This window comes from Panthera pardus, unplaced genomic scaffold (genome assembly GCF_024362965.1).
Source record: "Panthera pardus isolate Hobbes unplaced genomic scaffold, ASM2436296v1 HiC_scaffold_26, whole genome shotgun sequence".
NCBI lineage: Eukaryota > Metazoa > Chordata > Mammalia > Carnivora > Felidae > Panthera > Panthera pardus.
The window spans coordinates 15,567,084-15,582,834 of NW_026526832.1; the positions used below are offsets into that span (position 1 = coordinate 15,567,084).

Here is a 15,751-nt window from a genome sequence, read left to right on the forward strand (position 1 = left end):
TGAATTTTAGGTTTAATGGGATTATCATTGGATGCCTCCGGGCCGTAGGACGGGCACAAAATTACCCCATTCAAAGTAGCCGGTTCCTCTCCAGGCATATGACATAAGCAGAGATAGAATTCTCTAAAGGGAATGATTTCTTCAAGAGGAATCTATTAGATTGTAAGAACTAAGGCCTGACTGAATCTGGAGCTGCTAGAATACCCTTCCTGAAAATGAAGCAAAAGAAATCAGAGTTAATTGATGATGAGTAGGAGGGTCTAGTGACAAAGTTTGGACCCTTGGATCCAGTCTTGCCTTGTAACCACTTCTTGAATTCTCTACTTATGAATACATGAACACAAAGTTTTGTTTTGTTTTGTTTGGGTTAAGATCATTTGAATTAGGTTTCTGTCATATGCCTTTTTAAAATTTTTATTTTTTTGAGATAGAGAAAGAGTGAGAGAGTGTGAGCATGATGGGGAGAGGGGCAGAGGGAGAAAGAGAAAATCTTAAGCAAGCTCCATGCTTGGCGTGAAGCCCGATGCGGGGCTTGATCCCACTGGGATCATGACCTGAGCTGAAACCAAGAGTTAGATGCTCAACCAACTGAGCCACCTAGGCACCCCTCTGTCATTTTATATCTTAAAAACTATTGCTCATGATAGTATTATTATACCCATTTTACTGATGTAGAAAATCATTGTCAGAGAGTTTAATCTGATGCTCAAGGTTATACAACTATTAACAGTAGAGAAAAGAGCCAACATTTGGACTTCAAGCCTTATTATCTTAAATGTTATGTAAGCCCTCAAGGAGCTTACATTCTTTTTTTTTTAAATTTTTTAAATGTTTATTTACTTTTGAGAAGAGAGAGAGCATGAGCAGGGGAGGAGACAGAAAGAGGGAGACACGGAATCTGAAACAGGCTCCAGGCTCTGAGCTGTCAGCACAGAGCCCGACGTGGGGCTCAAACTCATGGACCGCGAGATCATGACCTGAGCTGAAGTCGGACGCTTAACCGACTGAGCCACCCAGGTGCCCCAAGGAGCTTACGTTCTTCAGGGGAAACTACCATGTAAACAGAAACTTGTAAAAACTCTTTTGCATGTTGCTGTCCAGTTTTTCCAACACCATTTGTTGAAGAGACTGTCTTTTTTCCCACTGGATATTCTTTCCTGCTTTGTCAAAGATTAGTTGACCATATAGTTGTGGGTTCATTTCTGGGTTTTCTATTCTATTCTGTTGATCTATGGATGTTTTTGTGCCTTTACCGTATTGTCTTGATCTCTATGGCTTTGTACTATAACTTGAAGTCTGGAACTGTAATCTCTTCTGCTTTGCTTTTCGTTTTCAAGATTGCTCTGGCTATTTGGGGTCCTTTGTGGTTCCATACAAATTTTAGGATAGTTTGTTCTAGCTCTGTGAAAAATGCTGGTGGTATTTTGATAAGGATTGCATTAGATGTGTAGATTGCTTTGAAAAAAAAAATAACTGGATCACTTTCTTACACTATACACAAAAATACATTCAAAATGGATGAAAGACCTAAATGTGAGATAGGAAACCATCAAAATCCTAGAAGAGAACACAGGCAGTAACTTTTTTGATATCAGCTATAGCACCTTCTTACTAGATATATCTCCTGAGGTAAGGGAAACAAAAGCAAAAATTTAAACTATTGCAACTGTATCAGTATAAAAAGCTTCTGCACAGCAAAGGAAACAATCAACAAAATTAAAGGCAGCCTATGGAATGGGAGAAGATATTTGCAGTGACATATCTGATAAAAGGTTAGTATCCAAAATCTATAAAGAACTTATCAAACTCAACACCCAAAATACAAATAACCCAGTTAAAAAATGGGCAGAAGAAATGAATAGACATTTTTCCAAAGAAAGCTTCCAGAGACTAACAGAGACATGAAAAGATGCTCAACTTCACTCATCATCAGGGAAATACAAGTCAAACCTACAATGAGATATCACCTCACGCCTGTCAGAATGGTTAAAATTAACAACAGGAAACAACAGGTGTTGGTGAGGATGCATAGAGGAATCCTCTTACACTATTGGTGGGAATGTAAACTGGTGCAGCCACTCTGGAGAACAGTATGGAGGTGTCTCACAAAATTAAAACTAGAACTACCCTATGATCCAGCAATTGCCCTACTAGGTATTTACCCAAAGGATACAAAAATACTGATCCAAAGGGATACATGCACCCCGATGTTTATAGCAGCATTACCAACAATAGCCAAAATATGGAAAAAGCCCAAATGTCCATCAACTGATGAATGGATAAAGAAGTTTTGATAAAACCTTGGTTTGTGAGCATAATTTGTTCTGGAAACATGCTTGTAATCCAAAACACTTGTATGTCAAGGCAAATTTCCCCATAAAAAAAAGAAACTCAGATGATTTATTCCACAACCCAAAAATATTCATATAAAAATGATACCAAAATTGTAATATAATACAAAATAATAAACAAAATACCAAATATAAAGAAAAATAAACAAATTACCCTGCACTTAACTTTGAAAACCTTCATGGCTGGTGTAAGGGAGACAAGAGAGAGGAGGGTTATTGCGTAGGACAATTTTCACTATCACTAACAGATGTTGACTGTAGTACAGTATGAAGAAACTCTTGTCATAGACTGTATTTAATGTAACTGACAGGAAGGCTCCAGAGTAAAGGGTCTGTATCTGCAAGCAGCCTGACCTAGAATGAAGCTAAGCATTCCTAAGTTTACTCTTGTATGGAAAAGCAAAGGACTGTCCATAGGTGCTTTGAACGGACAAAAAATACAGTAGTGCCAACTGTGGGCACCTTCCAATGTTCTGAAAAATCACTGATTTCTACCAACTCCATGGTCTCAGACTGAGCATCCAAGCATGATGTGCCATTAGCACTGCCATTAGCAATGATGTGGATGGAGGTAGAGAGTATTATGCTAAGTGAAATAAGTCAGAAAAAAACAAATACCATATGACATATGTGGAATTTAAGAAATAAAACAGATGAATATAGGAGGGGAAAAAAGAGAGGCAAACCAGGAAACAGACTCTTAACTATAGAGAGCAAACTGATGGGTACAGAGGTAGGTAGGAGGGATGGGCTAAATGCGTGATGGGAATTTAGGAGGAAACGTGTTGTGATGAGCACTGGGTGTTATATGTATATGACAAATCTCTAAATTCTTTACCTAAAACTAATATTACACTGTATGTTAGCTAACTGGAATTTAAATAAAAATATGGAGAAAGAAAAAAAAATAAACCTTTCAAGTAAAAAAAAAGAGAAGCTTGTGAAAACTGTGGAAAATGATACAGTAAGACATGCAGAAAGTACCATGGAAATGGAATAGGGCATGATTAATTCTTCCTGGCAAAGCTTCATAGGAGAGATAAATATGAGCTGGGTTTTGAAGAATGATTAGGAGTTTTCCAAGCAGATAAAATGCATTTTTCGGTTATATAAATGAGAACATTTGAATCTAAAAATTTAGATATTTATTCCATTCATCTATTAGTGGAATATTTATTTATTTTTGGAATCAACCTTTAAAAATTGCTCTTTCATGCAAAACAAAAACAATAACAACAAACATCAAAATATCAGTTTTGTAAAGTTTTGTAAAGTTGCCTTGGAGAACACAGCTTTGACCTATAGCTCCAATTATACTTCCTAGCATTTTTATCTTGAATTGAATTGGTTTATGCAAAATAAGTTGGAGGAACTAAGACAACTCAGGGCTTCCCCTCTGCCAACCACAGGGCCATCCTTTATTCTTTTCCAGGGGGCTATTTATTTGTACCAACACCATTTTTTTAAAAGGCTATTCTTTCCCCATTGAATGATCTTGGCAGTCTTGTTGAAAATCAGTTTATCATAGATGTATGAATTTATATCTGAACTCTAAATTCTATTACATTGATGTATATATCTATTCTTATGCTGGTACCACACTGTCTTGATTACTGTTCCTTTGTAATAAGTTTGGAAATCAGGATGTATAAGTCCTTCAATTTTTCCTTCTTTTTAAAGATTGCTTTGTCTATTCCAGGCCCCTTGCATTTGAATATGAAATTTAGGATCAACTTTCCATTTCTGAAAAGTCAGCTGGGATTTTGATAGGAATTTAATTGAATATGAAGACCTTTTTGGAGCGTCCTACTCTGCTCAGGCTGCCATAACAACATACCATAGACTGGGTGGCTTAAACTTAAATTTATCCTCACAATTATGGAGACTAAAAGTCCAAGATCAAAGTACTAGCAAGGTTGGTGTCTGGTGAGAGCTCTTTGAGCCATAGATGGCTGACTTCTCACTATTTCTTCACATGGGAGCGAGAGAGAGAGAGAGAGAAAGAGATCTTCTCATAAGGTCACAGTCCTTTATCTGATTAGAGTCCCATCATTATGACCTCATTGGACCTTAATTACCTCCTAAAGACCCTAAGGGTGCCTGGGTGGCTCAGTCAGTTAAGCATCAGACTCTTGACTATGGCTCAGGTCATGATCTCATGGTTCATGAGACTGAGTCTGTCCTGCGTCGGGCTCTGCGCTGACAGTGTGTGGAGTCCACTTTGGATTCTCTCTCTCCCTCTCTCTCTGTCCCTCCCCTGCTTCCTCTCTCTCTCTCTCTCTCTCTCTCTCTCTCTCTCTCTCTCTCTCTCTCTCTCAAAATAAATGAATAAATATTTTTAAAAATTACCTCCTAAAGACCCTATTTTCAGAAACAGATACAGCCACATTGGGGGTTAGGGCTTCAACATATGAATTTTAGGGGCACACAATCCAGTCTATAGCAGGGAGTATAACATCTTAACGATATTAAGTCTTCCACCGCATGAACATGGGATATCTTTCCATTTATTTAAGTGTTCTCTAATTTCTTTCAACAATGTTTTATATTTTTCAGTGCTTAAGTCTTACTCTTTTTTTGTTAAACTTTTGTTAAACTTACTAAGTATTTGGGGGGTTTTGGTGCTGTTATAAATGGATTGTTTTTGTAATTTCATTTCAGATTCTCATTGCTAGTTTCAATTGATATTTGTATATTGATCCTGTATCTTGTAACCTTGCTGTACTTGCTTATTTGTTCTAATAGTTTTTTGGTAGATTTCTTAGTGTTTTATATACAAGATCATGTCATTTATGAATAGATGTAGTTTCACTTTTTCCTTTCCAAGCTGTTCCAACAATTTAACTCTTCTGTGTTTTGTTCTTGTTATTCTCTTCCCGTCCCCTCCATTTGGGTTATTTGGTTATTTTTTTAAAGATTTTTATTTGATTTTACTGTTGAATTAATAGTTATTCTTTTTTTTTAATTGAGGTATAATTGGCATGTAACATTATGTGAATTCCAGGTGTACAACATAATGATTCGATATTTGTATGTATTGTGAAATGATCACCACAGTAAGTCTAGTTAACATTCACCCTTATACACAGTAGTTATTCTTTATTAAATTTTTTATAGGGTTTCCCTATGGATTTCAACATGCATTCATAACTATCATGGTGTAGTTATAGTTGTAATGTACTGCTTCACTTAAAAAAATAAGAAATCTTGCAAACTTATAAACTCATATTTCACCATCCTTTATGTTTTTATCAGTTATCTCTTCCTTTCAGCCACAAGAGCTTTACCATTTATTGTATTGAAGTTTTGAATGTGCATAGCTTTTGTTCTGAAAATATCCATATTTCACCTTCATTATTGAATAATACTTTTGTTGGATATAGGTAGAATTATGGGCAGAGATTTTCTTTCAGCTTTTAAAGATGTTCCACTTAACTGAGGGTTGATGGGGGGTGGGAGGGAGGAGAGGGTGGGTGATGGGTATTGAGGAGGGCACCTTTTGGGATGGGCACTGGGTGTTGTATGGAAACCAATTTGACAATAAATTTCATATATTGAAAAAAAAAAAAGATGTTCCACTCAGTTATGATTCACAAGTTTTCTGATAAGAAGTTAGCTATTAATCAGATTGTTGTCCTCCTATATATAGTATGATGTTTTTCTATTGCTGCTTTTAAGATGTCATCTTTATCTTTGATCTTCAGTAACTTAAATATGATTTGATTCAGCATGGGCTTTTGTGTTTTTCTGCTTATTGCTTACTGAATAATCTGAATCTGTAAACTTCTGCCTCTTATCAAATAATCTATCTTTGAGTTTGCTTATTCTTCCTTCCATCTTTGTTCAGCTGTTATGTCTATCCCATAATTTTTTCTTTCATAAATTGTAATTTTGGTTCTAGAATTTCCATCCTTAGAAATCATTTCAATATCTCACTATTTCCCATTTCTACACTGTGATTTCATGCATTGAAGATATGTTTTGTTTTATACTTTACTGAGGTTAATTACTGCTGTTGGTTGAATTGTGTCTCCTTCAAAATTTCTATGTTGAACTCTAACCCAAGTACCTAACAATATGATCATATTTGGAAATAGGATTATGGAAGATATAATTAGTTAAGATAAGATCATACTGGAGTAGGGTGGGCCTTTAATCCAATATGACTGGTATCCTTATAAAAAGGAGAAATTTGGACACAGATAAAAACACACAGGGTGCAGCCTATGTGAAGAGTCAGGCAGAGATTGGAATGAAGTTTCTACATGCCAAGGAATGCCAAAGATTTCCAGTGAATCACCAGAAACTAGAAAAGAGGCATGTAACAGATTATCCCTCACTGCCCTCAGAGGAACTAACCTTGCTGACACCTTGATCTTAGACTTCTAGCCTCCAGAACTGTGAGGCAATAAACTTCTGTTGTTTAAGCCACCATGATACTTGGTATAGCAGCCCTAACAAACTATTACAATTATAATAACTACTTTAAAATACTTGTCTACTAATTCTAAGGTTGGTTCACTGTAATATTGGATTTGATTGATTTTTATTTCTCTCGAGAATGTGTTTCATTGAATTGATTCTTCCTATGTCAGGTAATTTTGGACATTATGCATATTAAATAGTAGAGATGATGGGTTATATTCTTTTTCTCTTATGAATATTTCATTTGTTTTAGCTGGTGATTTCCTGGGCTGGGATTGAACTTCTTGTGTCATTCAGAACTTTTGTCTGAGCAGAGTTGCTTTGAGTCTCTTCTATAATGTGCCGTTAAGGAGTCATCCAGCGATATAGGTAGACAGAATTGGGGGATTGCCCTCTCTGGCTCTTCCTGTTTTAGGACTCTGGTAGTTTTTTTTTCACATGTGTCTTTGTTGCTGCTGTGTGCATTATTCAGACTGCATTTAGCCCAGGCTAAAAGTGTCAAAAAATAGGAACTTAGGGCCATAGCTGTCCATGTCCCTCCTCCATGTGAAGGTGATTTCCCCTTGAGCATGTTTGCTGCTGTTCACTCTGTAGTAACTTCAAGCAGATTTCTTTCCTCCCAGGTTTTGTCATCACTTTCTGCTGTGTGCATGTGTGTGTGTGTGTGTCTGTCTAGAAGAATCTTAGTCTATCATGTCTGGAAACCAATCTCACTTCCATTTTTGAAGGCTATTTTAATTAGATGTGAAATTCTTGGTTGATAAAAATTCTTTTTCAGGACGTTAATTGTATTATCCCATTTTCTTCTGGCTTGCATAGTATCTGAGAAATCTGTTGTACTTATTACCTTTGTCCCTCTAGGTCTTTTTTTTTTTTTTCCTGGCTGGTTTAAAGATTTTCCTCTTTATCACTGGTTGCCAGCAATTTGCTGGCTGTGAGTTGGAGGTATGTGTTCTTCTTGCTTAGAGTTTATCAAGGTTCTTAGATCTGTAAGATGGGATTCTCATCAAATTTGTAAAGTGTCCCAGGTGTCAGGAAACACCATTTAAATTGGGCAGATGGGACCGTGTGCCTTTCATGGAACAGACAGTAGAACAGGGAGGGAATGGATGGGGGAATACTGACTGGGGCTCCTGAGAAGCAGTGAAGGGTGAAGAATGAAGAGAGAAGGATGAAGAAAGAGCCAAGGAAAGGGGAGTGTGTGTGTATGTGTGGGGGAGAAGATTGGGGTAGGGGGAAGACTGGGGTAGAGCCTGACATAGGGACCAGAGGGGAAAATTAATAGGGATAGAGTAATCCCTATTGGGGTGGGACAAGAAAATGGAGGCATGAGGTCAACAGCACTTGGGAGGAGAAGGCCAACCTGGAGGAAGCCAAGTCAAAGAAAGACAGAAGACATTAAAAGGGGGCACAAAACATAGAAGAAGGGCAGCCAAAGAGGTTCCAGATACTAAATCTGAGCAGGTAGAAGAAATAGATAATGAACGAAGTGGGGTGAAGGATGAGAGGAGGGTGGAAAACAGAAGGAAGAAAGAACCACGTCTGGATGTTCAGAGCACAGTAGCATCTCCAGTGGCACCACCATATGGAGCCCGACTCATCCACTCCAGGAGTGGGGAGAGGGCGTCCCACGGCAGAAGCCCTAGACTTTAGCTGGAGTCCGGGCAGACTCCAGGGGTCCCGGGGTGGCGAGAAGCTAGGGCGGACCGAGTGGATCATTACTCCCGGCCGCAATCCTTGCTTATGCGTTGGTGCTCAGTGGACGTGCGCCTCGTTGACCGAGGGGTGCACCCAGCAAAGCAGAGAGAAACCACGAAGGAATGAAGGCCCTGGGGGCGTGGTGCGGGCAGAGGGGACTCTGATGCTGAGAGTAGCGAAGGAGCGCCGAGCCCCCGCGCAGAAGGGCTCACGGGCTCGGGAAGTGCCTGGAAATCAGCCCGGGGTCGGAAGATGGGTGCAGGGTTGGGTGGGAATGGACAGGGAGTGTAGGCGCGTAGGGAAGCGGAGGGGTTCCAGAGATCCTGGGATGATCTGAGGATGGAGGTGATGCGTGGCTGCGGAACAGAAGTGTGTTGGGACGGGAGCACGACCCCGGCTAAATCGTCCCTGTGGTTTTCTCTTCTGATTTTCTGGTGTTAGGAGCGGCAGCATCAGAGGGTGATGGGTAAGGAACAGGTCTTCGAAGGGCAATCTAAAGGGGAGGCCAGTGGCAGATGGTGGGGAGGGTGGGCGCACGGGCGGAGGCGCGGACGAGGGCTAGTCCCAGGCGGGGTCCGGTGGGGGATCCCTTCGTCCTCGCCTGCTCCCCGGCTGCCTCCCCAAGCGCCAGCCGTGCGAAAAGGGCATGGATGCTGAGCCGAGCCAGGGCTGTCCGCGCCAAGAAGAAAGCAGGATGGAGGGGCGGGGGCCAAAGCCGAAGGGGCGGACGCAGGGTGGCGTCTCGCGCCCCATAAAGGGGCAGTGAGACCGCGCTCTCTTCTGCGTGGGCTGCGGCCACCGGTGGGGAACGCGGTGCGATGCGGGTTCCCTGCCAGCAGAGCCCGGTGCTGGCGGGCAGCGCCGCCCTGGCCGCCCTGGGGGCATTGCTCCTGTACCTGGCGGAGCCCTCCGGCTACGGGAAGTACTCGGAGCGCGCAATGCCCGCGGCTACTCGCCTGCCAGCCCGCGCAGCCTGGTTCCTGCAGGAGTTGCCATCCTTCGCGGTGCCTGCGGGGATCCTCGCCCGGCAGCCGCGCGCTCTCTTCGGCCCTCCGGCCACCGTGCTTCTGGGCCTCTTCTGCGGACATTACTTCTACAGGTAGCGTTTGCCCGCTGCGGGCGCGGTGTCAAGGAGCGAGCGCCGAGGGAGCGCGGAGCCCGGCTCGAGGGGAGCACCTGGCGGGGCGCGGGCCAGGCGAGGAGCTGTCGCGGGACACTGCCCCGGCCCCGCGAGCCCCTCGGGCTGGCTTGGGGCCCTCCGGCTGCCGCGGGGAGGCAGGTCCGGCGAGCGGGAGGTGGGCTGGCAAGCTCAGGCAGGGCAGAGCTGCGGGCATCCACCGTTCCCTCCGCGCGCGCGCGCGCGCGCCCGGTCACCTGTGGCGGCTCACCACCCCCCACCCCCCCACTCCGTTTCCGTCCCCTTTCACTTTTCCTTTGCAGGGTGGGGGGCGGGCTGGTCCTGGGATCGTGAGTGAGTCTACGTATTGGCATCTCCCGGAGGAGGCCGTGCTCGGAGGGACCGATAACTTCACCTTTGTGGGTCTGAGGAGGGAGGTGGGCAGAGCCTGATCCGGACTTCCACGATGGGAGAGAGAACGTGTGGGAACCCCCTGGCCTGAGCGGGAACCCCAATTCTCAGCCCTAAGGGGCTGCGCTCGCCACCAACTCATCTACCTGGTCAATTACCCTGGGACATAAGCGTGAATGAGTCGAAGTTAACTTAGAGCTCAAATGTTCTTCTAAATTAAGAATCCCAAATTCGGGACAACTTTGCCTTCCGGTCTAAGGAAAGATGGGACCGAAACCAGAGGCTTCGGGCATTCGGACACTGACTGCAGACCCTCAAAAAAGACCCCCTGGGGAGGGAAGGAGCACCTGAGTAAGTTGCCTGTCACGTCCCGTCATGTAGCATCTGGTGTCTCTTCCAGCCCCATTGTAACCTGGCGAGATCTGTAATTAGTTATGCCACTATGCAGACAAAGAAGCCGATGCTGAGTAAAGGTTAAGGGACTCCAGGAAGACGATGCAGCTAATGCCTGGCCAGATTCAAATCTAAGTCAATGCAATTCCACCGTTTCAATGAAACTCTTAAGTCAGTGAAACTCCACCGTTCAAGACGTTTTCACCACGTTAAGCAGGCACAAAGTCCATGCAAGACGAAAACAGAGTCCATGGCAGAGAAAAGTTGCCAAACCAAATCAAGAAGTTGAACACAAGCACAGACTAATTTTGAGTAGATTATTTCTGGAGTCAAAAGATGAAGGAAGTTTAGTTTAGAATTTAGGATAAAGAATGCCTCTGGAAGCTGAAAGGCACAATCCTTTTCCATAAGGATGCCTCATTTTTTGGAGCAGGAGTTTGTAGAGAGACCATGTTAACCTATCTTATGCTCCGGATCTTTTATTATTGGTCAAGATTTAATATTTATACAATTGAAAGTGAATTCTCATTCTTTTAAAAAGATGAGGATTGGCAAGCAACAAGAACTAAGAATTAAAATTTCAGAAATGGGTGTCCCTTGTGCAAATATTTACAAAAAGTCTGTTGTGGTCAGGGTGCAGGTTTAATAAACAACCATGTCATTTTGCCCAGATTTAAATGGTTTCATGTGTACTGGAAAAAAAAAACAAACAAACAGATAAGAGACGATCTTTTGATTTCACTGTTTTTAGAATTGACATTTGACCAAAAAGTATGCTTCTACAACAATGGCTTTTATCTTCAAATTAACAACTGTCTGTTAGCACCATAGACAGTATTTTTTTGAGGTCATTTCATCTTAAAGTAATGATTGGTGTTCTCTAACAGTCCTACTAATATAATTTTTAGACTTGTTTTTAAAATTAAAAGTCACTTTGCACAATAAATGATGACCAGTACATTAAAAAAGAAAAAAAAAAAACCCAAGGAAGTAATTACCCATAAAATGAGTATCGATGTACTGTCCATCTTTTTCACGGGAAATCTTTTTTTATTTTATTTTATTTTATTTTATTTTATTTTATTTTATTTTATTTTATTTTATTTTATTTTATTCATTTTTAACATAATTTATTGTCAAATTGATTTCCATACAACACTCAGTGCTCATCCCAACAGGTGCCCTCCTCAATGCCCATCACCCACTTTCCCCTCTCCCCCACCCCCATTCAACCCTCAGTTTGTTCACAGTATTTAAGTGTCTCTTATGGTTTGCCTCCTTCCCTCTCTGTAACTTTTTTCCCCCTCCCCCTCCCCCCTGGTCTTCTGTTGAGTTTCTCAGGATCCACATATGAGTGAAAACATATGGTATCTGTCTTTCTCTGACTGACTTATTTAGCGTAATACCTCTAGTTCCATCCATGTTGCTGCAAATAGTCAGTTTTCATTCTTTCTCATTGCCAAGTAGTATTCCATTGTGTATATAAACCACATCTTCTTTATCCATTTGTCAGTTGATGGACATTTAGGCTTTCCATAATTTGGCTCTTGTTGAAAGTGAGGCTATAAACATTGGGGTACATGTGGCCCTATGCATCAGCACTCCTGTATCTCAGGGGGAATTTTAAAAATAAAAGTAAAGGATTTAGAGATGGATTCTGATGGAGGGAAAATTGCCCACTGAAAGCACAGCTCTGAGTTAGTTGTTCTTGAGGCATGAAGATGTGATATTTGCTCACCTTCCCCTTGTGTGAGCTCTTTCTTCAAGGCCACTGGAGTACTGGATCTGCTATCATTTTGAGTGTGTATAAGGTGTTATACTCTGCTGAACACTCTTTGTGGATTATCTACTAATCCTCATCCAACGTATGTAGATCAGCATTATTTTCACCCCCATTTTGCAAGTGAGAAACTGGGGGAAGAAAAGGTTAAATCATTTGCCCAAGGCCACACAGTAACGTGGGGAGCCATGGCTCAGACCCAGAGAGTTTGAATTCAGATGTCAGGTTCTTTGCTACCATGATAAACTCTTCTATGCTTATTCTTGCTGCCTTGTCTTTACCTTTTAAAGACCTACTTAGACTTACAATTAATATTTTTTTTATTCTGAAAATAATAAATGTTCACTAAGGAAAAAACAAAATACAAAAAGTAGAAAAACACCCATAATTTCCATACCTAAGTATATCAGTAGTTAATATTTTGGAACATTTCTAGCAAGGCTTTTATTTTTATTAGTAGATTTTTACACAGGCTTGCTATATTGAATATAAATAGATTTTGTTCTGCTTGGTAACCTAACATTTTATAATAAGTGTTTTCCCACATTATCATAGAATCTTTGTAAATATAATCTTAATGGCTGCTTGTGATTTCATCTCACGTAAAACAATAATTTACCTATCCGTTAATTTATAGTTGGACATTCAATTTGCCCCCCTCCTTTTTTTGCAGGGGTTAAATCTATGAATCATGTCTTTGCAACCTACCTTCTTTTCAGAACGTAGGAGTGTTTTGTCAGTCAAGATTCCCAGAGGTGGTTCAAAGGCTATGAACATTTTTGTGCTGAGGCTTTAGGAGTTATGTAGCTTGATAATAAGGGTACATTCAGGAGAAAGCATCAGGCTTCCTTGACTTTACTCTGTTCTGTAAATTGCTGTGACACGGAAACTAGGATGAAGGGACAGGGGCTCAGGAGGAAGGCTGGCTCAAGTGTGGCTTAGAATCTTTTGCAAACTGTCCCTTCAGGACTATTCAGAACAGCAATATGTCCTATTGAATAGAAGTTAAAACTCTTTTCACTTTTCTCCTTACAAAGGGGATATGCTAGAATGTAAGTTCCACAGGGGCAAGGATTTTTGTCTTATTTTTTCATGACTGTGTCCCCAGTGTATAGAAAAGTGCCAGTAGATAGTTGGTACTCACTAAATCTGTTGAATGTGTGAATGGATTCTACCTCTGACATTAGTACAGGCAGTCAGGATTGTAGGAGAGCAAGTGAATACTTAGAAATTACTGCTGAGATTGCATGGCTCGGTCAAATGAGACAGCTCTCCTCCCTTTGGAATCTATTGTTGTGGATGTTTAGATGGTCTAGCCACAGGAAAAGATTGCTGTGTAAGCATGTTGCCTAATCCCACTGCCAAAGTTATTTTGAAGTCAGAGTTATCTCTGTTGACCTTGCCTACAGCCCTGGAATGATCCTTTGCTCACAGTCTGTTTAATCCTCATGTTTCCAGAGAAGCCTTTGTGTCCTATGCAATGATCATTATGCCACCTATGCCTGTGGCAGTTGATGTCTTTTTCAAGACTTGGATGTGACTTTGGTATTTAGCTGAAAAAGGAAAAGAAGGCTCTTTTCACAAAAAAGGTGACTATATTGTGAAAAATTGCTTGCAGTGTGACTTTTCCTGACATGTATCCATCCAGAAGCACAGCATAGTGTGTACTTTAGAGTCTGTTTAAATTTAGATCTTTCCTGGGGTTTAGATGTTGAAACAGATGGCATTTCCCAATTAGCCAAATAAAATGATGGCTTCCATAAGATGCATTTTTGCTTCAATGGGTCAGTTCATTCTCCAGAAGCATGAATTCTCCCTTATTCTTCAAAACTCAGATCAGGGATCACTTCCTTCAAGAAGCTTTCTCTGAGTCCCTCCTCTGTAAATCCAGGGGTGATACCATTCCTTGGGCTTTCATAGCAGCCAGTGTGGCCTTCTGTGAGGCACTTTACACACTGGATCATGATTATCTTCTCTAAGGAAACTTCATCCAGCATCCTCATTTTACAGAAATAAAGCACCAATAATTAGGGGCAAAGAGGGGGCTGGGACTTGAATCTCCGGATGTGCCTTGCCAATGCTTCTCCAATCTCACAAGCAGTGCTGATATCTCAAATATTCAGAAGTAATCCAACCTCATGCAGGAAACACACTGATGGTTGCCAGAGGGGAGGGGATGAGGAGAATGGGCAAAATGGGTGAAGGGGAATGGAAAATAGAGGCCTTCAGTAATGGAATGAATAAGTCACCGGGATGAAAGGTACACCACAGGGAATATAGTCAATGGTAGTATAATCACATTGTATCGTGACAGATGGTGGCTATTCTTGTGGTGAACATAGAATAATATATAAATTTGTCAAATCACTATGTTGTACACCTGAAACTAATGTAACGTTGTGTATAAATCTATTTCAATTAAAAAAAAAAAGAAAAATGTGTCCTTACATGTAAAATAAAACAATAAAAACTCAAAAAAAAAAACCCTCTAAAATCCTTATGAAGGAAACTACTCGTTGGCTAAGAATCAGTGTTGAGTGATGCCTACGTTGGAAACCATCTAGCAGATGGAGAAGAAAAGCAGGATGAGCCACATTTTTGTTGTCACTTGATCATAAGTTAAGGACATTCATGAAGCATAATTTGATCAAGTAGGAGTAACTAAAGGGTTCTTTAGAATGAGGGTTAACGCCAGATAGTAACTCTTTTGGGCTTGGCAGGCATATAGTCTCTGCTGCAACTACTCTACTCTGCAGTTATAGCGTGAAAGCAGCCACAGGTAATATGTGCACAAATGAATGTGGTTGTGTTCCTTCTCTGGCCTGTGGACCGTTAATTTTTGCCGGCCTCTCCTTAAGAAAACCATGAATGGCATAGCTTTACAATCAGTAAATTGATTGTATTTCAGGTAATACTATAATAAAATTTTGTTAAATCCTGTAACAAAGCAATGGGCAGATTCTAGAAAATTTCTGGTGCATTTAAACGCGAATTTGGTAGTGACATCATTTACTGAGAATTCCTAGGTTCCAAGTCCTTTATCTGAACCCTGTGGGAAATAGGAGGAGTCTTGGAGTTTACATCTAAATGGGATGACATCATAAGCACATCTGAAAAATATAGAGCTCTGTTTGCCAAAAATGTAAACAAGCTTTAAGAGATCGTGACCATTTCATTTTTGCCACATTGAAGAAAGGACGTTCTTGCTCATTTTAAATCTCACGTAATGCTGTTTAAAATGAACAAATAAGATAAGGAAACAATGATCCAAACTGGTGAAGTGATGTGTATGACATCACATGGCCAGGAAGGGGAAGCATGGTGCTTAAACTCAGCCTTCTGATTCTTTGTCAGCGTTCCACATGCTCAGAAGCATGCTAGGTCCCATAGGAGACACAGAGAAGCACCTCCCGGTGCTTGGTCTCCAGGAGGAAGGCAAGAAAGAATCATCATTATGTGTCTATCATTCTTTCTGGTGTGAAAGTTGGGTGGTGGCAATGTCAGTCTGAGAGGTCTAGGGCAGGTGGGAAAATGCAAATTGAGGGAGATACAGACCTAATTGGGGGGGGCACAGTC

General features: G+C 41.2%; 1 protein-coding gene across 1 annotated transcript in view; it reads left to right on the forward strand.

Annotated features, from left to right (window-relative positions):
• The first annotated feature begins 9,247 nt into the window (after positions 1-9,247).
• SRD5A2 (steroid 5 alpha-reductase 2) overlaps positions 9,248-15,751 on the forward strand; it is a 41,306-nt gene continuing 34,802 nt past the window's right edge. Inside the window, exon 1 of the mRNA XM_019448108.2 lies at positions 9,248-9,573. Within this exon, the coding sequence (XP_019303653.1) occupies positions 9,293-9,573 (281 nt within the window). The 5' untranslated portion in view covers positions 9,248-9,292. The remainder of the gene's footprint in view (positions 9,574-15,751) is intronic.